Below are 27,021 nucleotides of genomic sequence, written 5' to 3'. Positions count from 1 at the left end.
TTAAGGAGCACATCATATCGACAAATACAATCTAAAAACGGCGCCAAATTTAGCTTACCAAATATCACCGATTTGATGATAACCTGAAAATGTATCCATTCTGGTGAACCATATGCAAATCATCCAGAGATTGAACGAGGGCCTCCTCCAGCGAATGTCAGAGCTGAGCATATTCGAAGGTTACGATTTAAAACGAAATATAGCTAGCTAGAGATAGTCGACGAAGTTCCGAACTCTAAAGCTTGGACAATGCAGTTATTTACACTACCAGAATACAACATTTTATACAGATTCCTGCACGACAAAGGTCACATGTGCAGGACAAGTACAAAAAGAATAAGTCTAAAAACTGACATAGCGCGGCATTCGTGGACAGGAAGTGACGTCAAAGACGATGTCCGTTTCACTAACAGCAGTTTTAATGGCAACGAGGATACATATGTCGTGTTCACCACATTAACAACGCCAGTGGCGGAGCTAGGGGTATTGGTCAGGAGGGGCGAGAATGGTCTGCAGGGGCGCTTTCGACACTATCTAAGCGGAGCGCCACCCCAGGTTGGCGCGTATAGCGTACAGAAATTTTTTGAGTAAAGATACTCCCTAGATTGCCCGAAATGACCTTTCCGGGCCTGGCTAATTTGCAGATAAACGAAGAATAAATAGGTTTCATCGCCAAATTACACCAACAAAATGTGACAAATGTCAATAGGTAGATGAGAGCGCAATAAAAAAGTCAATAATTGCGTATAAGTTAAATGTGGTAAAGGGCTGAAAAGGGCGCCAGCAGTCTATTTGACTCCGTCAGGGGGGCATCCGCCCCCCTGACTGTATGGACGCTCCGCCACTGAGCAACGCCTGTATCCCTAACAAGTGTAAGACCAACACGTTCTTAGAGACTGTATACCGTCTTGAGACGAAATATGAAACCTATTTGACAAGGGTAAATATGAAAAGTATGAAGGTTAATATGAAAACCTCAACGCAATGATCACGCCCGAATTTGCCTTTCGGGTAATTCAGTGAGCTTCCAGCTGCTGTCGCAACCGAAAAGGAACTAGAATAACTTAACAACAGGGAAGCAATACGAAAGGAATGCATTTACTTGATTCTTCTTGAATTTACTAAGTGATATGCATAACAGTATAAATGCACAAGACTGACTGACAATTACCTCTTACATGTCAGTGGGTAGAACAATGTAATTACAAACTCACCTCGTTAGTTTTGGTCATTTACAGCAGTAATCTCTATAACGTTAATAGTTCCTATCATAATTAACACCACTAAATAGTTCATTAGCGATGAGGATTTTACCATCCTTATATGCTTTTAACGACGATACATTTTTCATGCATGTCATATATGCAAGATTCATCATGTTTCATTTGCATAACAGTTCTCCCCTACCTCCCTTCCCACCTGCCTTTGTTTCTATACACGTGGGCTACATGTGGGCTACTGACCCACATATCCAGACCTTTAAAAACTTTTATATATCTTTGATTCAACAGTTACCTGATGCTTATCAACACGTTATAGCCTCTTTAGCCCCAAAATTTAAACAATACTCGAGTAGCGAAAGGTCGCTCATTACTTCTCCAAGCATTATTTTACCATAGATAAGAAACGTGTTTTTTTTTTATGAAAATATCAAAGCGAAATCTTTTCGTACTTTTTCATTTCATTGATGACCAAAAAGATAAACTTAAAAGCAATGGGAATATTCTATTCATATGAGAATTGCAGTTGTTATCATCGACCAATAATACAGTAAGATATACGGAATTGTAACAGAAACGTTCCATATATATGCTTCTGGTCAACTTTAAAATATTACCTCAATCCCTCTTTCTGCCAAAAGTTTGTTCAGCTTCGTTCAATACACGTAGATTAATTTTCCATAGTATTATCACTGTTCTTGATCGCCCGTCAGAAGGGGACCCGCAAGGTACAAGGTATTTCGAATCAAAGATATAAAACCTACAATAAGGTGGCCTATTATGAAAATAGAAATAGTTTCATACGTCAAATCTTTTGACACTTTAGAATAAATCAAGAAAAGCATTGGAAAGCAAAGTAAATACATTCTAGCTTTTATTTTTCATAGTTGATCTTCGCTATGGGAATTAACTTGGTGAAAACGTTTTACAGTATTTCTCCGTGCAAGCAATACTTGGATTCAATTGAACAATTTCAGCTCTGCGTCATCCGCCAAACATAATTATTTTCATTTTAAGAGAAAGAGGTAGAAAGCGGCATCTCAGAGACAACAACCCAAGAATCTTGAGGACATTTAACTGTAAATATCATAAGGACGCTCTAGTTCTACAGATGTATTTTTCCCCTTTCAATTACGATAAAAGCACACCCTACAGGTCAACTTCAAACTTTTTATTTTTTCAGGGACTATTTTCCCTTTTCGAGTCTCCTGCCGATTGCCGTGTATATCAAATACCTTTACAGGGGGCTGGAAATAACTGTTCTCGATTTCCTGTAGCTCTCACAAGATACAGGAACGACATCATCACATGGCATGAAATTGTGAGGTACACTCAAAGCTATATAGCCTATTTATCAGTATGTTGTACTTGAACATAAATATTATTCAATGGTTTGTCCATATCTCAATGCACTCGTTTAGATCAAACTGTCATTAAAGTTAGTCACTAATTATTATTATTTCTTTGAGGGATTGGGTGCATTTTAATTGGTGACTGTTATGAGCAGCTATATGTTTAATAAATGATACTGCCAGGGCGAGAAGTGAGTAATAATGGAAGCGAAACAGTAATAGCTCGAGATCTTGCCATCTTTGGCATTGTATTCCATTGTCTTATATATCATCTTCCATTGTTATTTAAAGTGTTCTTTTTGTATTGTGTTGTTAGACAGTGTCAGCTATTGAGATTTCTGTTATTTACACTGTCTTTGGTTACCTTCAGTCGTCTTTCATTGTCTTCTGTTAACTTACGTTGTCTTCAAATGAATTGAAACCGCTACTTTGTCTTGCGTTTATTATTACAATTTTCTAGTTTAATAGAATTGCCGGAGTTACACTTTCTTTCGTTTTCGTACATTGACTTCCAAAGTCAATCATCATTTAACATTGCTAAAGGCGCGCCATGTAATTCACAATATCGACTTGTGACACATTAATAATAGGTACGATACGTTCAAGGCGCTTCAACAGAGAACCAAGTTTTTACTTATGATATATTTTTCGGTTTATTGTAAGTAAATGCAATCTTTACGAGTTTGTGTGATATGGCAACTGATAAACCTTGACAGAGTAGTACCTTTCTTAGAAAACTGTTTATTACACTCTTAAAGAGTATATTTCACTCGAGTATAGTTCACTCTTTGAAAGTATAGTTCACTCTTTAAGAGTGTAATTCACTCTTTCAAAGTATATTTCATTCTTTGAGAGTTTTACTCTATCTTTAAAAAATATAGTTCCCCTTTTGAGAGTGTAATTCACTCTTTAAAAATATAATTCACACTTTGAGAGTTTAATTCTCTCTTTTAAAGTATAGTATATTCCTTGATAGTATAGTTTACTTTTTAAAAGTGTAATTCACTCTCTGAGAGTATAGTTCACTCTTTGACAGTGTAATTCACTCTTTCAAAGTATATTTCATTCTTTGAGAGTTTTATTCTCTCTTTAAAAGTATAGTTCCCTTTTTGAAAGTGTAATTCACTCCTTAAATATATAATTCACACTTTGAGAGTTTAATTCTCTCTTTTAAAGTATAGTTCACTCTTTGATAATATATAGTATACTTTTTGAAAGTGTAAATCACTCTTTGAGAGTATAATCCACTTTTTTTTATAATATAATTCTCTCTTTAAAAGTATAGTTTACTCTTTGATAGTATAGTTCACTATTTGAGAGAGTATTACATTTTTTGAGAGTATAATGCTTTATTTAAAAGTATACTTCACTCTTTGAGAGTTTAATTTACTTTTTGAGAGTATAATTCTCTATTTAAAAGTATAGTTCACTCTTTGAGAGTGTAATTCTCTCTTGGCAAGTATCGATCCTTTTTTGAGAGTGTCATTCACTCTTTCGGTGTATAGTTCACTCTTTGAGGGTATACTTACCCTGTGAGAATTAATACTTACTTGTACTATATATTTAGTTATATGAAAATGTTATCTAAGAAAAAAGACACAAAAAAGTTATCGTAAACACTTCATCAGTTGCCAAGACAATATATCAATTAACTTTGACATATTGTTGAACTGATAACGTCACTCCTTGCTCTGTTTCCGTCATTCTTGATTTCTGTTTCAACGAAAAGGAATTGCTTTTTAAAGTCTGCTTCTCAACGTCTCTACTTATTTAGTCCAAAGAGATAAAAAAAAATTAGGAAATAATTCTAGGAATAACATAAACAATTGCGGACATTTTGTCCTATATGTGACACACTTTAATTGGAGAGTACTGTGATTTGTCACGCTCAAAAATTTCTGAAAGAAATGTTACCAGACCGGAAAACAAGTATAGTCGTATTTGAGTTTTATGGGTTGTATTTAATTCTCTCTCAATTCTACTGTCTTTGTAAAACACGTTTTCTCAAAAAGCGTTACTCTGTTTCACTCCAAGATTCAAATCTGATTAGTGGTATATTTGTTACTGTTTGCTATCCGTTTGAAGTTAAATTTCGCTAAATGAAGTTAACTATCCGTTGAATGTAGGTTTCCGCTTTCAAACCCTGATACTCATGATTTGCCACTGGAATGTTGCATGAGGTCAAGACATTGTGTACAATCATGTGTTAATCAGCGAACTGAAACAAACCATTGATAAAACCTACACATTGAATCCTACTCATTTGACCTCAAAGGAAACCTTTTTAACTGACAAATTTCAGTCCTTACTAAACTAGTTTAAATTCTCAACCGACATCGACATCTGCCAATTCTGACACCGCGATGTTCATGTATTAAACAGTTAGTGTGTTGTTCTTGTAATGTCTATTGTCTCACATATCCTCATATCTATTGTTTTAATTTTCGCAATTAACAATACCTCTTAGTTCCGGTTATTGTTCCTTTCATCAGTAATGTAATTGTCATTGTTGAATACGACAGTATTCCTCATATAAGTATACATAAATCTATGCTTTCAGCTAGAAATATTTGAAATAACGCCAGAAAAGATGAATAGTTCTTCTGATCTCCCGCATAATGTATAATGATTGTTGTTTCTAATGAATCGTATTAAAATTGCAATTTTCTTTACAATTTTTATTAGTGTAGACAGGGTAGGGTGAACAATTCATTTATGGAATTGTAAGAAAACAACTTTTAATTATTTCGCACTCTGCAGAACAAATTAATAATCGTAAAAATGGGGACGAGGATAACACATCACAACCTATATTTTGGCAATCTTAGAGGCAAGAGACATACTTCATAAAAATATAAGATGTTATTGCACAGGCAATTAACAGAGATTGATCGTTACCAGGGGATACCGTGAAAACGCATTAATCTCACCAGAATTCCGGGGGGTTGGCTCTTTGTATAAAAAGGTCACATCGAGCGAAGAGCAAGGACAAGGGTTTGTCTGGTTAGAGCAAGAATATAAGTTTAGTCGCTAATTTCTGCCTGTCTAATTGGAAGAGAAGTAACAACTTTGCAACGATTAATACACAATTCACGGTTAAGATACTTCGATCAAATCAGCAACGTTCGACATTGCACGCTACTCATGAGAGTAGTGCAAATGGATACAGACCTGTGCAATGTGCGCAGTTGTTTGATATGGTACTTGAAAGAACAAAATTAAAATTCTGAAGATACCTGTTTGAAGTGATATGCAAGCTTAGGCTAGGTCTACTCGTGCGTGGTATGAAGTGTGTGGTAGGGTTAGTCTATATCTTATCACATGTTAGTAACAACTATTATTATCCTGTGCGCGTGTATTGAGTGCAGAGGACAATAACCTTTGCAAACACAAGACATGGTTTGAAATAGCATTAATTATTTTAATAAAGATTCTTTGTTAATTTGTGAATCATCTTTTGTTTTCATTTCTACAAACATATACTTGACAAGATGATATCAACTTAATAACAACGAAGCAATGGTTGTTGGTTGTCAGAAATATGAAAATTAGGCATCGGTAGGAATTAGCTTGATTCATATTTGCTAAACGGCGTTCCTTTAATCGGTAACTATTTTTTTATCCGCCATTAAGTAAACGAGGCACATGGAAACATCTTTTCAACATGTCCTTATTCAAATTATTGTCTTTTATATCATTCCATGAGAAAGAAGGTCAACCGATACTTGATTGCTAGACTAGCCCGGAAAACCAGTTTTATTTTCAGTAAGCGCAAACATATGGAATCTTCTCCCTTGCAGGTTTGACTTGACAATTTAGCCTCTGATACGTATAGGGCAAATTGTTCGCTAAGAGAGCGAAGATAGAAACGTGAGATAAAACACACAGTTCATTGATCTCTGTATTGACAGCGGTGCTGAAGTCAGTAAGAACAAAATATGTGTTTCCCTTTTACCTTCTTCTTCCTTTTCTCTCGGTTCTTCTGTTTTTTAATTTCTTTCATGGAGACACAGAATTCGTGACATACGCAATCCACAGAAATAAACCAGCACGCTTGAAATTACCCGGGGTAATAATAGACAAACTCCAATGACGGGTTTCAAACCTAAATCATTATGTCCTGAACTCCAAGGCAATCTCATACCAGCCTGTAAATTATTTAGCACGGTTTGCTTAAAGCAAGAATTGGAATTCAGGCTTCTGATACGGTTGATCGCTTCTTTAGCCTTCATTTTCTTTATAATGTGCAATAATATGTGAGATAGGTTATACGGTAGAATGTAAGTTAGAATGTTTGAGTGTCTGGAAATTGAATTCTTGCATATAGCTTTTATGTTTTATATGTATAGTGAAATTATTGAAATATTCTCGAAATTTCTAAATCTGGCTTTTGCTAAGTCTGGACATTGAAATGTTAAAATCGAATAGGATGGTTGACAACTTACTATAAACGAAGGTCATTTTGGGGTCAATTTCAATCTCATTTTGAGTAATTTTTAGTCCGAAATGGTATATCTTTATGTCATAAATTAATGATTGAAATGTATAACAATGCGCGGAGAATCGTTCAATGATTTCACGCTCCAACATGGATAAAAGGAGGAAGAATTTTGAGGTATACAAACCAAAGTAGATGCATCAACCAGTCAAATTTAAATACCCTGATTTTCTACTGCACATGTCCTTGTCGAGATTCGAGTCTGATATAATACAAACATACAGATACACACACGCACACGCACACATACGACACCTTTACATTTACACCTAACCGTGTAACAACGGAAAAGTTTTTTTCGTACAGTCTAATTTTGATGAGTGGTTTACTATGAATTGTATTTTCATGTATCGACTGCTACATTACCTTAATCATTAAAAGTTATTCACTCCCATACCTATGCCTCAGGTAACGACTTCATTTTAGGTCACGCATGCGCACATGGTATCCTTCAACAGTTCTGCGTCACGCGTACTAACTATTGATAGGTTTATTTTGCCAGTGTTTACTTGCTTATTTGACTTGATATACACGACCAAACTCTTCAATCAAACTAATTGACAGCAATTAAACTTGAAATAGAGTTTTTATTCTATACGATTCGAGTAATACAATCCTTTTGCTGATAGTGTCACACCTCCCATATAAAGCACTCTTTGGGGTACCAAAGCATTCATCGTATATGGATATTATACATCTCTTCTTTACGATGATTTCATGAAGAAGCTATAAAGGTACAACTGTATATTTGTGAGTGATCTGTAACGATAATCGCAAACGTTACCGATGTCACCTGAGAAACAAAACGAGCTGATAATTCCACGACGATGAAAGACAAAGGCCGATAAAATTATCACGTGATGTCGAGTAATGTATCAACTCTATGTCCATACAGTGTTTCATCAGAGAGCTATACCTTGTTCCTATGTCCGTGATATGTCGTCTACATAGACCCTAGTTCCGTTCATTACCACCACCACCCACCCCCCCCCCCCCCGTCTCCTCCTCCTTTATACCTCCGAGGACCAGGGACCCTGTATAACCCGTTGAATCGCAGTCACTGATTTCATGACTTACAAGCATGCCCGTTTTCTCTTTGTTTGTAAGAATACAATGAACGACAAATATTCACAATAAAAGTAGTTAAAGAAAATAGGCATGGATATAGGCATAAACCCCAAATGCTATATTATTTCATATACAAAAATACATATATATATATATCTTTGAAATGATACAGTGGAACACATTGTTTTAATCCTCTATTTGGTACTTGAATTAGTTATTACGGTACCATTGGGGGAGGGGGAGGAGGGAGGATCTGCAGAGGGGTGTTTTATAAATAGTAAAGACACCGTAAACCCAGTCTATGTCAAAATTTATTTTATTTTAATTTTATAGATGGAATTGATTTTATATCCCGAAACAACTTCAGGAAAACTATTTTTGTAACTAAAAAGACGGTAATAGCTTCACCGTCGGTAAGAATTACCATATCAGTCAATAACTTTGTCACAACTAAAATGATATTGAAACTAAAGATAGATCGATCTACGTTAAATACGTCCAATTGTCAAGTTAAAATACATATTCTGAAGTAGGGTCAATTTCTGTATGCTCTTTTGTCCTTTTGAAAGGTTTAAGACCTTTCATCTTGTACGAAGAATGGATAAAATATATATTTAAAAGTATGCCGTTCCTGATCGATGCAGAGTCCAGAAACTAGGACCATGTAATTTTACAAACGAGTTCAGAGTCCAGAAACTAGGACCATGTAATTTGACAAACGAGTTCAGAGTCCAGAAACTAGGGCCATGTAATTCGACAAACGAGTTCAGAGTCCAGAAACTAGGAACATGTAATTTGGTAAACGAGTTTACCTTTCTTTAGATTTGACATTTCGTATGAGTATCAATCCTACCATACAATGGACAAGATATCATAAGAAAAGTATCAAAAAACACAATCAGAAAAACTTGAGAACAAAGCAAATTGCTTATCATTTTGAACTTTGCAGAGGGTGAAGCGATTTTTGGTTAAATTGGAAAACTGTCATCATATAACATTACTAGAAGAAGTATGTTCTCTCTTCCTTGTTCTATTTTTATATTTGATTATGTGTTTGTTTACTTTTTTGATTGTTTTTATAACATATGGTAAACAAATGGAAATCAAGTGGAAATGTTAAGTTTTATCCAAACGAAACAATTGCTTCCGGTTACTTGAATACTGTTCAATGCATAATGTTTGGTTTAATTTAATTGTTTTCAATCATGCTTGACCTCAAATTCTGTGGTCCTATTCTATCCTAGCTGTCTAAATGGATGGTGTGGGGCGGGGAGGGGAGAGATATGTTGAAACCAATCATATAACCACCGTGGGTGTTTTCCTCAAAATGTTTCCCCTTGAAAAAGATTGCGTTAATTAAAAGTCGATAATTTAACAAATTCGTGTCTTGTCTAAGTTTCAAAATAAGGGATAAATATGTTCACTTTCAAATGATTACTCGGAGACGCAAGGACGCGTCTGACGCAGCCTAACCGAAAGCTATCAAACATGTAACTCACTGCACACCAAACATTACACAAACCTTTTACTCGTGTTTCGTCTAAAATGTGAAATATAGGGGGAAACCCAACTATATAACAGAAAGAAAGATGTCTGTTTTTACTCATCCTCTCTGTATTTCCCCTTCGGATTTAATCCGGGGTCCAAACTCCGTGTCAGGAGTTTGACATAACCAATACTGTGAACTTTTGAATGTCTTGACACTTACATTCATTCTGCTAACACTGATCATATGATTATTCGTTTGTAAAACATTTCTAACTGTTGTTTTTGCTTTATTATTGATTTCATCTTTATTCAATGTTGTATTCGAAGAATTCAATTTACTGCATCGTTATATCTTTGGTTAACGTCGTAATTCCGCAAAACATTAAGTTCAGAATGTGTTTAATGTTATTCTTGTTCTACATATATACTAAATCAAATTTAAACGATTATTAATCCGTTCTCAAACGGAAGATTTCTGTATTGGAACAACTTCAACGTGAAAACTTATATATTTAACAGGACTTTCGCATGTAACCAACATCAGCCATCCTTGAAATTAGAAACGTAAGATGAGAAAAAATATGTAATGCCGAAAAAGAATAAATCAGAAATTTTTGATTTAATCAATCCTCATTTTATGTTTATGACGTAATGCCAGAGGCGTCTTTCCTTCAGACAAACATAAGTGAATTTCTAAAATGGAATTTTTCTCTTAAAAATGATCTTTTTCAGCTGCTGAGAATGGTAACCGAAAACGATTTCTGAATGACGGACAATCATTTCATCTCTTTGGCCTTGAATTGAGGAAAAAGAAACACGACACGCCGTATTGGCATTTGCTGATGTACTATATACGTTTTACTGTTTAAAGTAGTGTATAGTCAATATTGAAAAGATATAGGCAACGTAGCGCCAGCGTTATGGTTAAGATATATTTATTATTTATATACGAATTTGGGTCAATTGATTTTGCTATATATAAATCCCTGCTTAGTAATATTATTATTAATATAAAGTTTATTTATATCATCTGTACGTCATTCTGATGAATTTGAGAAAAACGTTATTAAAATCGTAAAAACAAATTGTTTACCCTTATTTTATTTTAAGACATTTTGTCCACTCTCGAATCAAAATCTTTTTGTTCATTGAGGGTTTCTTTAAAATTTAGCATTTAGCAATTTCAATAATGGAAAATATTGTTTCAAATTCTGCAGCAATTCTCTGGTATTGTATGTTTCGATGACGATATAACGACTTATAAATAGATTGGGAAATAAGGGCAACAAGAAAACTTTTTTATATTTTTATTATTTTTCATATTGTTTCAAGGAATGATCTTTTGAAGAAAGATCTTTTTCAAGGAAGATCTTTTGAAGGGTACCATAAGAAATGGGATTTAGAATATAAGATATTTATACTAATGTTGAATTATTGTATTAGTACATCTGTAGTACAATCAACAGATAATCAGCTGATCATAACATTATTTAACACTTTAACTTGCGTTACCTCCTGCCTCTGGTTGGATTTTTTTTTAAATAAATCTTGAACAAGGGTTTTATAACTATTAAGATGAAAAGAAAAGTTGATGGGATTACCTTAGCTGAAAATAAAAACTAAAAGAAGGTAAATCATCCACCTTGCTAACTTGTGTATTCAGTATTAATCTGTGTATGTAATATTAATTATGGATGCTAAGTCCTGACCTAGGATTACAAGCTATACCGGCTCTAACAATTGACTTATCAAGCCCTAGTTGATGCACGGCGATAGCTACATATCCATTTCTTGGCTAGGGTTGGGGGAGGGGGAAGTCTCACAAACCGCAGCATCTCGGATACCATGTAACCCGGGATCGCACCCCACTTTCCATTATAATACAGTCAAACAATTCAAAATGACGTTTGGCCGCTGCGAGATATGAATGTGATCACGCAATTGTTGCTGACAATCGCAACGAAGGATGGCGCAATCCCCAGCACTCTAATTATGAAAGAAAAAGAGTGCCTGTTGCTAGATATTTTCAAACATGTGATTCGATATGAATATCTCCATCTTTCCTTCCATCCTCTCTCTTTATTTCCAAAGATAATGAACGGTGTGAAGTAATACTTACATTAACCGATATTACGTATTGATAGATTGATCAGGTATATAATAGAGCGTAGACAAACTGAACCTCGTGATAGAAACTGTCAAGTTTAGAGATTGATTGATCAATACCCTATAATCAATAAATGGGTTTCGTCTTCTATAAAGAGAACTCCCAAGTTTCACTTTTACTATTTTCTGCTTCTTGTAAATCGTGAGGAAATACAAAAAAAAAACTTACACATGTCCGAAGTTAAGACGAATAACGAGTCCAACAGTTTCCAGACCAAGATAAATTTTATTTAAACCGAGGGCCAAAAAGGGGGTAAAAGAATAGTTTGAAATGTTCTCAAATTTATCACATAGGCTATGGTTAAACAGTTCTTCTCTCTGTCAGGTGAAACATTTTGTAAAGGTGAAAATGTTTGATTTGTGGAGTAGTAAGTTTAGTAGTAGACTTTTAACATTGGCTATAAACAACAACTTTGAAAGAATAGTTTTGAAAGTACTTGAACAATCGGATGAAATTAAACACGTTTCTCTTCTCCGGTTCCTCCCTAAATCTTCCATCCCTCTTTCTCTTAATTCTTGTAGGAAGCAGGAAATGTCATCAACTAGAATTTCAGAACTTTTCTTCAGATGTATCTTTTAAATATCAAGAAAAACATAAGGCAGATATGAATACACTTGTTGTTACTCTTTTAAGTTGAAAGTAAAATATCAGCAAAATATTTGCAGTGCCGTTCAGGTAAAAAGGTAAAAAAAGGTAAAATACAAAATCATATTTTCTTTTTCTTGAGTTGATAACTCCGTTTCTATCGATTTATCAAAACTATAAAAAGTTTTCTTAAGGATTTCTTTTAGACTTATTTGGTTGGTCAAATAAGTGTAAACTCTGAGACAAATTTAGAGTTAAAACATCGAGGTTTGCATGTAATTGTCCATTTCCAGCAGTTTCATCAAATCGACAGAGTTTAATTGAAAATGAGATGAATAAGAATAAACCCTTAGAGAGTTTAATGTGTAAAAGAATACCAAAAATTGAAAAATAAATATGCCAGCTTTTGAGCTATGCCACACATGAAATGTCTCTCAAATTGAATAATGTTAAAGTGATGTTATCTTTCATTTCTGGTTTTTTTTTTCAATTATTGTATCTCACCTGTCCTTGCCATTTTATTTCAAAAATTGTTCGTCGTTCCATTCACTTCATTAATTTTCTATTTTCTTTGAAACGAAAATGTGAATTTGCGCAAAAGTTGCCTGTGGCACATCTGTTAACTTTCACGGTTGACCGAAGGGACTTTTGACCTTTTGTCCGATACAATGGGTACATTACCATTAGTGTTGTATTTCAAGCCTCTCAAAAGCCTCTAAAATTAAATTGCAATAGAATCAGAAATAATGCTAAAGCTTGAATAATGGTCACTTATAAACCAAACTTTGACAATCCTATTAAAATATCGACAAGTTTAAAGGTCAGGAGTATTGACCTCAAATTTAACATGCAAAAATGTTGGTAAAACGTCTTTTTTAAATACTCAACGGAAGGTTGTGACTCTCGTAATTATTCACAGACAGAGGAGCATCAATGTAATAAATGTCTAAGAGAGTGACAAATGCTCTTTTTGACAGTAAAATCCTTTTTGAAGTTTGAACATGGGTGATCATAACTGTGACTTTCTAGCGTTTTTGGGGATACTACTGATGACATTTAACGTTACCTTTGCAAAAAAGGCAGTTTTAGTTTACATGAAGTTTAGATTAAGTATCTTTTTTCTAATATCAATGATAAAAAAGGAAGCTTCCTTAGAAAATAATAACTAAATATAAACCACGACACCTAAACTGGTTCACTTCCTAATCCCACTTATCCAAAAAGAAAAGAAAATACATTTGCCAGAGCGACGGAAGTTTATATCTTTTGAAATTTATGACAGGAAGAGAAGAAAACCTCGTCATAGATTATGACCCATAATGGTTTAAAACCCGCACCAATTACTGAGAACGAACCCAAGTATGATTGGCGAATATTCCTGAACAAATACCTCTCATCAGAGGCAATCTGGTTTACTTCACAGTTTATCTATACCAAGTCAAAATACATTATTATTTGTCCTTTCTAAACTTAGCCTCTGTCAGACGCATCTGCCGGTTCTCTCAAAATTTCATCAATCCTAATCAAAGCGACAAACGAGTTAGATGACTTTAACCAATAATTTTGACAGTTGCCTGAAAATTGAACAAAATGAATCTACCCGTCTTGTCTTGTGTATTATTGAAAAGCATTACAGAAATCTAAACATGAGTATTCATTAACCTAGTCTAAGACATAAAATGGTGAGGGGGGACGGGGGACGGGGGACGGGGGGGACGAGGGGCGGGGGGAAGAGATCATCCATTTCCTGTACCTTGAAGATATATTTATTTATTTGTGAATCTAAAATTAGAACCACGTTCTTCCTTTTGCCTGGATTTTTATATCCTTATTATTTTTTGGTTTTGGTGTTTTTATTACATTCTAATTTTAGTGTTTGTCATTTTTATGTTAGTATTTCAAGAAGTAAAGCAGATTTTCCTGGCTCCTTGATTATTCTATAAAGATGGTTCCTGGTTCAAGTGTTTTCTTTTTAAACTGCAAAACATCAACGACTAAATCGTTTCCACTGACGTTAATTGCAGTTATTGTTTTTCTCTTTCAGTTTTCTTTCTACGTAATCCGAACAATAATTAATGAAGCTGATGTCCATTCTTACCATTACCTTTCGCAAATAACGAATCTAAGGCAGTCGAGTATATGTTTGGGGCAATTAGAATGCTCGGCTACTAGAAGACCCGCTTAATGGGGCAAAATGCAACTTATGTGGGTTATTAAGTTTAACCAATGTCATCTGTGTTGGAACATGATGAACAAATAATAACACGTAACAAGATAACATAACGACATAACAACTATCAAAATTTCAGACAAAGTGTTGTAGGAAATGACCGGAGAGGTATATAGGTTTGGTCTGTCATTATGTGTTCTCAAATTTACGTTTCGCAACACACTTAATGTTACCAAAAGAGACATAAGAAGTTATAGTTAATTCTTCATGAGCTGATAAGAACGATTGGGTTGACTCCTGGCTATACAAGGAGTGCATTTAAAATATCACGTAGGGCCCTTTGTTGGCTTCCGAGCTGAGGAACACCATTCGTAGTTTGACGAATGGGCCGAGGTGGTCGCTATGGTAACGACTAGAGGCATACGGTTCGAGATAAGCTTTGGATTGTGCAGGAGAAGACGATCCATGATAGTTTTTGAGACCTTCGTCTTCATTTACTAAAGTGTTCATTCGTTCATGTTCATTGTTCATGTTCACGTTCATGTTCATTCGTTCGTGTTCATTCACTGAAGTGTTCATTCACTAAAGTGTTCATCGTCTTCATTCACTAAAGTGTAAAGAGTATTGATCCATGATTAGATTATAGGTCTATACTCCTAAACAAAATAAGATCCAGAACAAATACGCTTGTGACCAAAAACTATCGAATCTTTGACATGAAGAGAAAGTAGCTATTGAACTCCATATATGGGTGTCAGTCGGTAGAGACCAGGGGAGATGGAAGACAATTAATCTCACTATAGAGGAAGTGTGAAGTGTAGAGGATTAGCGTATAAAGAGGTTGGATTTATTCCCGTTAACAGACACAGTGGTATCAAGGAAGCAAATCCTAAAATTAAGATTTATTTGCAACGTCACTTTGATGGAAGGTTGAAGATTGCTGCGCTTTTCGTCACAAACGTGTCTAGAACTGTTCTCATGTTCTCAGATAAGGCAACTGACATTAATCTGTTAAACGTACATATCTATATATATATCTATATCTATATATATATATATATATATATATCTCTCTCTATATATATATATATATATATATATATATATATATATATACAGTTAAGGGTTTCCTGGCGTACGTATTGTACTGTTAGTACTGCTGCAATATGTTTATCGTATTAGGATGTAAGACTAGTCTACTAACTACATAACCACGTATGATTTCTAATACAAAGTCTGAAGAATGATGAAAAGAAATAGTCATCATAATGACTCTGTCAATGCCAAAATACATCATAGTTCAGCGAGAGTTAAGCTCTACTCTGAAGTCCTCGGGGTAACGGATTGGACACTCGAAGCCGAAAAAATAAAACACTCCGAAACCTCCAAAAACAGCTGCATCTTCCACTCACCAACAACAACGACGACGACGACAATACCAACAAAAACAACAACATACGTCAACAACTGGATCAGTGCAACATTTGTGTTACTTTCATGTACAAACTGCCCTATCGTACCAAATAGTACACAGCCACCTCATAACGAAGTCCTGGATGTACATCTAAATCAAACGGCTTTGACAAAGTCATGTCAAATTAAACCACTGAGCATATTTACACAGATAGCAAATAATTTCATTTAAAACGATCGCGTTTCCGCTGGCTCTGTCTGTTCAAAAGTATCCTATCAATTTTTGTATCCAATCTTTACAGGTATTTTCTTGCTCCCTCCCCCCCCCCTTCCCTCCCTCTGTCTCTCTTTGAGTCTATCTCAAGTTCGTTGCCTTTCCATATTCCAATCACTGCCTTTGGTTATTGCTGTGCCGTCCAGTGTTGGGCATGAGAGCGTTAAAGATTCCCTGTGGTCAATCGATTTTTACTTTCCATGTTCGAATGTATTCTATGAGTGTTTTCAACTGTCAAAGTACTACAAGGTTCTTATTTCAAGCACTTCTGTATATTACATGGACCCAGTGCACCGTGCTGATCTTTGCACTGTCCTTTCTGGTTTAGAACACATTCCAGTCATTTCTGTGGATATACCTTAGTTTAGTTTCCTTCCTGCGCATGACCGCTGTTTATCATTTTTTTTTCACAATAATTTAAAACTGCATATTGTGTAAAAGTCTATGGCTAATTTGGTAATGTATCTTTAACATTAACATGTGCGTTATTATCACTATGACCGAAGTAAAACAAATAACTTCCTTGACTTATTTTTATATTTACACCAAACATGATCGAACATGCACTAGTTATTGCAAGAAGTCATAGCCGCATAAAGCCCTCTTTTCTTGCCATATTTTAAATTATACTTAAATACAGTCTCATGTTTATTCATGTTTGATTACTTAATCAATTAGTGGATTTCAAGGGCCAGTCCAAACAATCAACACATCACTTTCTTATACAAGTTGACAAATTCTAGTAAATGATTTGTTTAAGAATATGTCATTAGCAGCTAGAGTTGGCCCTGATCTAAAACAAACATGTGAAAATAGGATTCCCCTTTATGTTTCACTCTTCTGACAGTGAGGCCTTATTTACCAGTTTTCCATTAAATCTCTCATTAAAACGAGGCAATTGTTTACACTAATGTCCGTATCCCTCCGACATATCAGCAAATTTTTGGCGGCAATGTTTATCTGGCACCTATTGTAGTACTATTAGCAAGAGATGAAGTGCCGAATCATGTGTGTAACGTATTTGTACGATAGAATGAGAAACCAACCCCTTAGGTTTTGCCAAATTAATCTTCAAACGGCCTTTAAGGAAACTGATTTGATTCAGGGTATTACCGGAATGTGTTAGTCTGCGCACTATAGAAGCTTAATATTTGCACTTATTAATTGAGTTGTCTTGATCACGTATCTCTACGAAGGATCACCTCCGAGGAAGTTGGTGTTAAATGAAACTCGCCGATAGGTGTAGACATCTTGTCACAAGGCCATCTGGATGATAAATGAACTAAGGTATTGCGTGTCTTATCTGTAGGGACATTTCAGTATATGTATGTGTAAGTCAAGCCTAGGTAGAAGTGTAATCAGAGCACATTAATGTGACAATGCATAATGTACATTCATCATTTCTCTGGTATACCATTAATTACCTGCAATAGCAACAACACAAGCGTAGAAATCCTTGAAGCGTTTTACGCGTATAATATTGTAATAATGTCGCAAAGTAACCAAGAACTGGCGGAAGAAAGTTCAATCGGACGGGGGAATGGAGACGGGAACCCTTCCCCCTCCCCCTCCACCAAACCAAATTCCGAATGGGATATGTTACTTTGACCAAGCGGTAAGACACATTGACACGTCCCGTAAAAAAATATGCCCGGATTGGAATGTTCTCCAACAAAACGTCATTTTTTAATTATTCGCTTTAACAATTTAATTTCTCAACAAAAGGTCACTTTTTAAATTAAAAACAAGGCACCTTTCCATTACAAAAATCGAAAAACGGTACTTTCAATTAAAAAAAACGTGCCCTTCTTGTTTAAAGTTGTTCATCCGGGGCACTAGGGACCCCCCACTCCCCGCCCCCCAACCCCGGCTCCGCAGTCCCTCTAGTTGGCCTGTCATCATCATCATCCGTGCTTGAATATATTATGAATAAGCTATATGCACTAGAAATAACACAAGCGTAGAATTCCTTGAAGCGCTCGACTCATTAATTTTGTGCTTATAATTGAAGTTTATCACAACATACATCTGATGACGTCATAGTTAAGGTCAGGGTAACCAATGGCTTGTGCGTCCTTTTTGCCAAACAAAGCACAATACTGCGATCGGGTCAAGTCAATTTACAATGTTTTGATAGTATAGTCAATAATTGTCTATTTTTATACCTTGTTCGTTTGAGATGGATTCTGTAGAACGGATGGGTTGTTTACGACAACGAAAATATCAATTTTTTACAACAATTTTTTTAAGTGATACTGGGTAAAATTTCTTACACATCTCACACATGTAGTTATATAAGGGTAATCATCTTTGAATGTTACATCGAATGTTGATTGGGCATTTATGGTGAATATTTAGAATGAAGAATGATTCAGATTTGAACAACAATTGAAAGGAAAATGAAAATGAAAGGAAAATAATAAAATCATATTAATTAAATTGTTGAACTAATCTCCGAAAATTACGTTACTGATGCAAACTACAAACATTGCTGAAATGAAAGCAAGATACAGTTTAACAAATTTCTGCAGACATGCTCATTGAAGACCACTCTAAAACTTGCGTAATTTTATTCCATAAAAAGCAAAGAAAAAAAACTAGTTTTGGCCGTCTGCTTGGACCAAGATTATGGGAATGAAAAGCCGTAGAATGGAATAGATGAAACAGCCGACTTAAGGAAGAAAGAAAGTTATATTTCATCCCTTTCTGCAACATTTCGTTTTTTCATTTATCTCAATTTTCATTCATAAACAGGGTCATTTTCGTGGAAGTATTTTGCTAACGCTTTTAACAAAGAAATTAGCGATCCATTACATTTATCGATTTTGGATTCGAGGCTGTTCTCATTGATTTCGTTCGCTTTGACTTTCTATCACCCAGAACGTTTTCGCCCAAAAAAAAATTAATATATTACTATTGTGATCAATTTTCGGGTCAAGTGACGGGGGTGAAAAAGGAGATGTAATTTAAGCTAGCTCACGTTCGGGGAACAAAATATTGACCTACAAATGGCTGCATCAGTCAATCAGTAATATATGCTGATATTACACATCACATGCCTATAAGGCTGTACTTGTTCTCTAGTGCATCGCCAAGAGACTGGTCACTTGTTTTATTCTGTTTTTCTTCTGTATTTGTGTGCTAACACAATTTATTCTCTTCGACTGTTACTTATTGTTTTTTTCTCTTGCAAAATTACGACATAGATCTTGAAACAAAGAGTTGATGATTGACAGAATGTTGCTGTTGATAAGTATTCTTATGACTGATATACATATAATATATATATATATATATATATATATATATATATATATCACTTTTATTAGAAAGAACAGGAACCAAAATACAAATGAGTTTTAGAATTGTTGAACTGAAGTAACTAAAGTATTAGTTGCACTGACGTTGTTTCCTTATAGTAATTAACATGTCTCAGGAAATTAACTAAAATTAGTTCACGTAGTTCTAATTACTGAAACCCATAGACTGGGATCGTCTTTCAAGTCCTATCCAAGAGCTTTACCTCTATATAAAAACTCACACCAGGACCGAGAAATTCAGGGTATAAAATGTGGAGATTTGCGAAGGAAGGAGACAACTTAATTTTATTATGGATATTCTTATTCTAGATAATGTATTAAATATCACTACATAGGCTATTACAGTAACGGTCTTTGGACATCTTAAGTGGATATTACATGCCCTGCGCGGAATCACGCAAAGTTCCCACAGAATCCCAATAGTTAGATTGTCAACAAGAATCTAGAAATGACGTCAGAGTAAGCAAGCAGTTACGTCATCGGTGGAAACGTTCTGACCTTTAGACGGAAGGATATCTGAAATGGATCATCTAGAAATAAATTAAGACTTTAAGAGAAAGGCGCAACATTGAATATTAAAATGTATTTAAATAAGACAATAGTTACTTTCCTGAAGCAAAAGTCATTTATTGAATTCAAACTTTGCTTTGATTTTTTGTCGACTGAAATCTTATTTTCAAATTTGTTAACGAGAATAACGGTTAAAAAATATTAAATTTTTTATTGCTGACGTCATAAGTCGTATAGAACACAGACCACATCCATTTAACCATGCAGTAAACAAATAAATCACAGTGCAATGAATTATTTTAGGAGATAAGATTTGTTGAAATGATCATGACTCTTAAACAGGACGTGAATCTTCACTTCCGCTTCCGGTTTATCCAAAAAGAAAAGAGGAAAATATAACGGTCAACAAGAAGTGTGGGTTATTTCATACAAACTAGATAACAAATGCAGTTTGCCCTTGGAAGTCTTCTTAAGGATTCAGTGATAATACAGACTATTGTAGGTTTTAAAGCAAATGTTTATTTATAGTCACCTTTACAAAGTTGGGGCTTTATTTGATGACATTTAGGTGTTTTCAGCAACCCCTTTTTTATCATCGGCCTTTGGATATCACCACTCTCATACTTCACTTTACGTTCGCTTTTTTTCTTTTTTATAAAAGGAACCTTCGAATAACTCGTTAAATGTACTAATGGCTGGAGGTGATCCATAAAGCGAAACCCACAATTAAGGTTCATGCTAAATCACTTCAACAGAGGCAATTTGTGATTTCGAGGGTGGTGGATTTCTTCAAGTTGCGTGAGAAAGGATCATTCGTTGTAATTCTTGCCTAGTATTTACTTAACTGTACATCTTAGCTAACTGCTTCTATGAAACTGCCGTATATATATTTATATACATGTATATGTAGAAAATAGAAAAGACATTTGTACTTTTAATGAAAGCCAGCATGGTAACAAGTTGATCTTAAAGCAGCATTTTGCGTCCTTTTCTATGATTTTTCTCAACCTCACTGACTCCACTATGCCATATTGACATACATAACTACTGTAGCTTATCTATTTAAATCTTACTTCAAATGGTGGCATTAAAGTCGAAAAATTTGCCACTTTCAACTTTGTTTTTCTCCAAGATATTTTCCGTTGGGATCCCAATAAACCTCGCCCATAACATGAATATTTAAACACTACGAACGTCATTGACCAATACGTAATACAACACCATCTTGATTTGTGTACAGCTTATATGGCAGTCGTACCAGGGAGTTCCATAACAACTCCATGGTTGTACCAACGCAAAGTCTTGAATCTATTTTTAGCAACGGCTCATAACTAAACCTGCATCTCTGATTGGTTGAATTCAAACTAGTGGGTTTGGGGGAACTGTATATATGCGATTAATTTTAAATGTGAAATTTGACGTGGACACTTTTCTCATTATCTGCAAATATCCTTAATTACTCGCCAATTAACGATGCTGGCAGGGAAAAACTTGGCTAATATCTTAGTTTGCTGTTTTGTGATTGATATATGTAAAAAACTCGATGGACATGTCAAAAAAGTGGAAAACGGCGACCAAACGCAAAATGCTGCTTTAAGTACATGTTTAATTGTTGGTAGTAGAGTTGATACCCGGAAAGGCCCACGGTTATCTGAACTTAGTATGAACGTTTCGCCCGTTGGATATTATATTCGCGATGCAAAATGTTAATCCGTTCTAAGGTGCAAGCAACCTTGGTAGCCACGCCGCCTGCCGTAATATAATAATAATAAAAATGTATACGTTAATACATTAGAGTTACTAGGTATCATTGGAGGTAAACTGAAGACAAGAGACATGACCATATCATCGTTCAAATATATACACTCCATGCAGCTTCCTGTGACGATCAAACAATCTATATGTTTCCAGTTATTCCCAAAAGATGAACTTGCAGAAATTAGAATCTAATTGTATTTATCATCTGTTCTACGCACTTCACTGTTCAAGGTTTTGATACGTGAGTATGGTATTTAACAGTTTATACTCAAACCAAATTTCCTGTTGAATTGCGTCAATATTTTACATCGTGTTTTTAAAGGAGATATTATGGTTACATATTTGTAACGTAGTTCAAGGTTAGCTAAACATATCCTGTAAACGTTCCTCTACCTTAAAATGAAAACAACAACCGTTTCTTACTGATGAAGACAAATGCCAAAAGAGTATCGCATTAGATGACCTTGAAATGACCGAGAGAGGTTTAATTCCACCAGGAACTTAAGACACACTGTTATAGCCACACAGGAAAGAAATTCCAAACTAAACAGGTGAGGCTAAGAATGAACAAAACATAGAGTTAATGGCTAAACATTTCACAAAGTATCGGCTGCTTAAAGGGATATATGCTGATAGCAGAGAATGGAGCATCCACATTAAAGATAAACATATATTCTATAGAATAACCATATCAGTATCTTGTTCTTAGCTCTACATGCCGCACTCGGCCAATGTGACTCTGGGGGAGGGTGAGGGTGGGGTGACGGGGAGGCCGGGTGATGTCGGGATGAGGCAGTTATTGTAACACAGGATCTTCATTTGCCATTTGTATAATATTGCTGTTATACACAATATATCTCCAGTTTCTGGCAAAGGATTTCAAAGATGGTGTTAGAGGTCACATTTTAATATGAGTTTTTGGGGCGTACAAACCTAGCAGTGGTCTAATTAATCCCTGCTGAGTGTAAACATTCCCTCCACTGGCGATGGATGCCCCCCCCCCTTGCGCACGCCACTATATATCCTCTTTGCTCCCTGGAACCATATATGTTGCTTCCTTATAACATTTACAATGTTGACTTGTACCAAACGTTATTATCGTCTTAATATCAATATCTGCCTAGAGTAATATCTGCCTAGAGTAATATCTGCCTAGAGTATATCTGCCTAGAGTAATATCTGCCTAGAGTAATATCTGCTTACAGTTATTTCAACAACAAAAAATCCCTCCTTTGATTCTTGACTTTCAAGAATGTTGCTGTCGTCTTAGATGTAATTACGCCTTGTTGTAGATACAGCCATGAATGTTCATTGCATTTCAACATTCATACATTGATGTTGCTCCTTCACTTAATATAATGTTTTGAAATTAATGTTCCTTCGTGGTATATTGTAATGTTCTCTCACAATAAACATGTTTTCTTTGTTATTTTCGAGTTAGTGTTACAGATGCTAAAATCTTTGCTTGTATTATTGCTGTTAATTTTCAATGTCTACTTGAACCATTTATAGACGATCCATATAACGTTTATTGTTTGTCTCATTTACTCTATTAGCTTTACAAATAAATGACTTTCGTGATTGCTTTTGAAAATTGTTGACTTTAAGTTGTCTCAAACATCTAAATATGGATAAAAACAACTTGGGCATTGATTTTGAAAATGAATGGGTGGTCTCAGATGTTTTAATACAAAGCAATTATACAGTGAAAACAACGGTCACAAATGAGAGAATACAGTAAACTATATATTTTCTTTGTTATGTTCGATTTAGTGTTAGAGATGCTATAATTTTTAGTTGTATTGTTTCTGTTAATTTGAAACTGTCTTATTGAATTGAACGTCAATATAGTATTTATTGTTTTTCTCATTTACTTTATCAGCCTTACCATAAAATGACTTTCGTGGTGGCTTTTTTGGAAATGGTGAAATTAAATTGTCTCAAACATCTACATGGATAACAAAACTTGGCATTTTTGCGTCTTTTTTGGTCCACATTGCTTTAGCGACTGCAGCTAAATATGGTGCAATTATGGTTTGCCAATTGGTTTAATAATAAAAGATATAGCTTTCTGAATTCAGGGAATTGCTTCTGCTATAGGGAAAGTATTCACTATAGGTATTAATCTGACGTTGTGAATAATATCATCAATTGATCAAAAATTTATCAATAATCGATTGTTTTATTATTATCGACATGATATCATAAACATTACCGCAATGGTATCAAAACGTAAAGGAACTTAAAATCCTTCCGGCGATGAAGTATGCATGTTTACTGCCATTTCGCTTTCATATGAACTAATAATGTAAAACCAGTATACAATCACGATATTGGAAATGAATGGGTCGGTCTCAAAGCAATTATACAGTGGACGCAGCAATCACTTTAATGAGAGGGTTCAGCTGAGCTTTTGATCAAACTTACCACACACACTGTAAGCTCTTTACCAGTGCCATGCTGAAGGTCAGTAATTTAGAAACAACAAATGTTTCATAATAAGGCACAATGTTTATCTTAAAACAAAACAACTGGAAAATTGAAACCTATTAGATTGGCAGCAGATATATGTCAAAAGTACCCTGCCGATCAATATACATATGATGTGTGCCTAAGCCACCCGCCTTGTAAAGTTAATGTTCGTTTTTGTGTTTACTTTTAAGCACCGTTTTTCTTGGTTGTTTACTTTCAATCAATATTCATTACAACTAATTAAACTCAAACATCAGTCTGCATATTTCTACAATTTCTTTTCGCTGAACTAATATTAATTAACCAAGTAATTAATGAATATGTTAATGATTCTGTATCGCTCAATGCTCAAAACATAAGTTTTCAATTATAAGCGCATGCGATTTAAGAATCGACATTTTGCAAAGTTTTGCCATTTTCCTCCTTGATATTTGGAGAATAAAGCCGTGACTAGTAAAGCTAATGTAATGACTCATTGCTTGATTTCTATATCGGATTATGTCGATATTTGTTTTTTAAATCAACGTAAACTGGTCCTTTGATTTGGAATACACAACCCACAATTTTTTAAACGTGTAAATACATGTAAATCACGACCATGGGTACAAAAGTGTATAATCCCAATATACTTGCTACCTTTATTGTTTTATTTGAAAAGGGTATTGTTGAAACGTTTCCCTAACACACGCAGCATCCCCCTCTCCATCCCTCTCCATTATACGTCACATACACGCCTTCCGTCAGTACTCCAACTACTCAAGTCTTCTTCAATTCTTGTTTTGATTCCTTTTCTTCTCATTGATAATTTTAACCATACCCCTTCCCCCAACCCTACCAATCTCTACTGAGGTACTCGCTGTCAAGATTAGTATGTAAGCGATTCAAGTACAGAACTTCTGTTCGTTGTATATACCTTCCTTCACCTCTACCAGTCGGAACTGATCTAACCCCACCCACCCCACTACTGACGTAATCCCCACTCTCATTCCTACCCTCTAGACTTCAACCCACCCCACCCTCCCCCACCTCTGCTAATTCCAACTGTCAGGCTTAGTCTAGATAAATAACGAACATTGCGATACAGTTGTCACTTTATCATGGTATTTGCTCGTTATACAAAATACAAGGATGTTTACAATGTATAATGAAATTTATATAATTGCAGCGACAGCCGCAACAAGGCACAGACGAGAATTGTACGTTATTGGTTTATCTGTTGTGCCCTTTAAAGTCCTGAATATTTAGTCTGAAATGATCAATACGTCTTACCATCAATCACCTTCAATGGTAACAGGAAAAAATCAAATAAATAGTGATTGTGCAGTATAGAAGAATACATTATCTTTTAAACTCCATTTCGTTTGGTATTTTGCGTGACAAAAGAATATTTAGCAACGTAAGCCAGGTATCACACTTCTGAATACAACAGGATATTATCAACTTGACACAAACATACATACACACACATATATATCTATATACACACGCATACATCCGACCAAAGACATACACAGAAACGAACACACATAAATATTCTTTAAATCGTAAACCAAACATAACGAAAAAGGGGTAAAATGGGCCATAAGTTTAAGCAAGCTAACCAGCTTACTTAGTACAACATTGTACATAAATCGGTTGTACTTAGTTTTGCCCGTGTGTATACGTAAGGGAAGTCGCACAAATATTTGTAAAACATGATCGAAAAAACATTAAAACGAGACGTCTTTTACTAAAACAAAAAAGAGGTAAAACCAATTTTACATTTGTGAATGAATTAAACAATTGACTTACTTGATATCCTCCTCTGGGAAAGCTCTCCCTGTGTTGAGGCTACGATTAAACATACAAGTAAAGATGTTGCTAAAACCATAATTTTTGAGCCAAATTCCATGGCTTACTTAATTCGCGTCTGGTGCCCTTCAAATGATTCCAATTGCGTTTGGTTTAGTTTTTTCTTTCTTTTGTTTCTTACTCCTTTTGTTTTTTTAACTCCTTTTGTTTTGTCACCTCCAAAAGAAATAATCTTTTCTCTGTAAAAGCCTCTCTGGAATTGCTCCCGGTTGTATTAGCCTGAGACGCTTTTATATACTAGCCACGATACGACAGCTTTCCCGCCTTTGAAGTTTGTGGAGAAAAGTTTGCAGGAAGTCGCTAGAAATGGTGATAGAATTTCACAAAAAGGGCGAGAGGTCGCCCTTATTAGTCACTAACGGTAGTACTCAACTACGGACCATTCGCATTCGTAATGATTTGAACAGGACACGATCCATTTACGATACTAACGAGCATGAGGTGAACTCGAAATGAGAATACATTGGCGATGTCGTCTGCTTTTCAACAAGGCGGGAAGTGCTTCTCAACGTAACAGCAAAAGGGAAGTATATAGAGCAGATAGTTCCAAGTGTTTTGGGGGAGTCCTACCTATCTTCATTTTGACTTCTCTGTTACCGGAACGATGTATACTTCATTCTTAATGCTCTGGTAAAATTCTTCGATTGACGTCACAGAAGGACGGTCAGAAGGAATGCTTGTCTATCACGGAACTGCGTGCCCTCTTTTTCTATACAGAAACGCAGGTGCAACATTCTTTTATTTTCCTTTTTAATTCTCCTTTCAGTTTAATCGCTTAGTCATGTTTCACTCAAGTTATACATTCAAAGAGGAGAGGAAAAAGTGTTTCTTCAGCTTACCTTCAAAGGTAACTATGACATCAAAACACACCAAAA

At 35.1% G+C, this 27,021-nt stretch overlaps 1 protein-coding gene across 1 annotated transcript in view; it reads right to left on the bottom strand.

Annotated features, from left to right (window-relative positions):
- LOC139976092 (uncharacterized) overlaps positions 1-26,737 on the bottom strand; it is a 54,450-nt gene extending 27,713 nt beyond the window's left edge. The window contains exon 1 of the mRNA XM_071984528.1: positions 26,087-26,737. Coding sequence (XP_071840629.1) covers positions 26,087-26,186 — 100 coding nt within the window. The 5' untranslated portion in view covers positions 26,187-26,737. The remainder of the gene's footprint in view (positions 1-26,086) is intronic.
- Between the last annotated feature and the right edge of the window lie 284 nt (positions 26,738-27,021).

Source organism: Apostichopus japonicus, chromosome 11 (genome assembly GCF_037975245.1).
Source record: "Apostichopus japonicus isolate 1M-3 chromosome 11, ASM3797524v1, whole genome shotgun sequence".
Classification (NCBI taxonomy): Eukaryota; Metazoa; Echinodermata; class Holothuroidea; order Aspidochirotida; family Stichopodidae; genus Apostichopus; species Apostichopus japonicus.
Note: the sequence above shows the minus strand (reverse complement) of the source record. Positions and strands in the feature narration are given on the sequence as shown.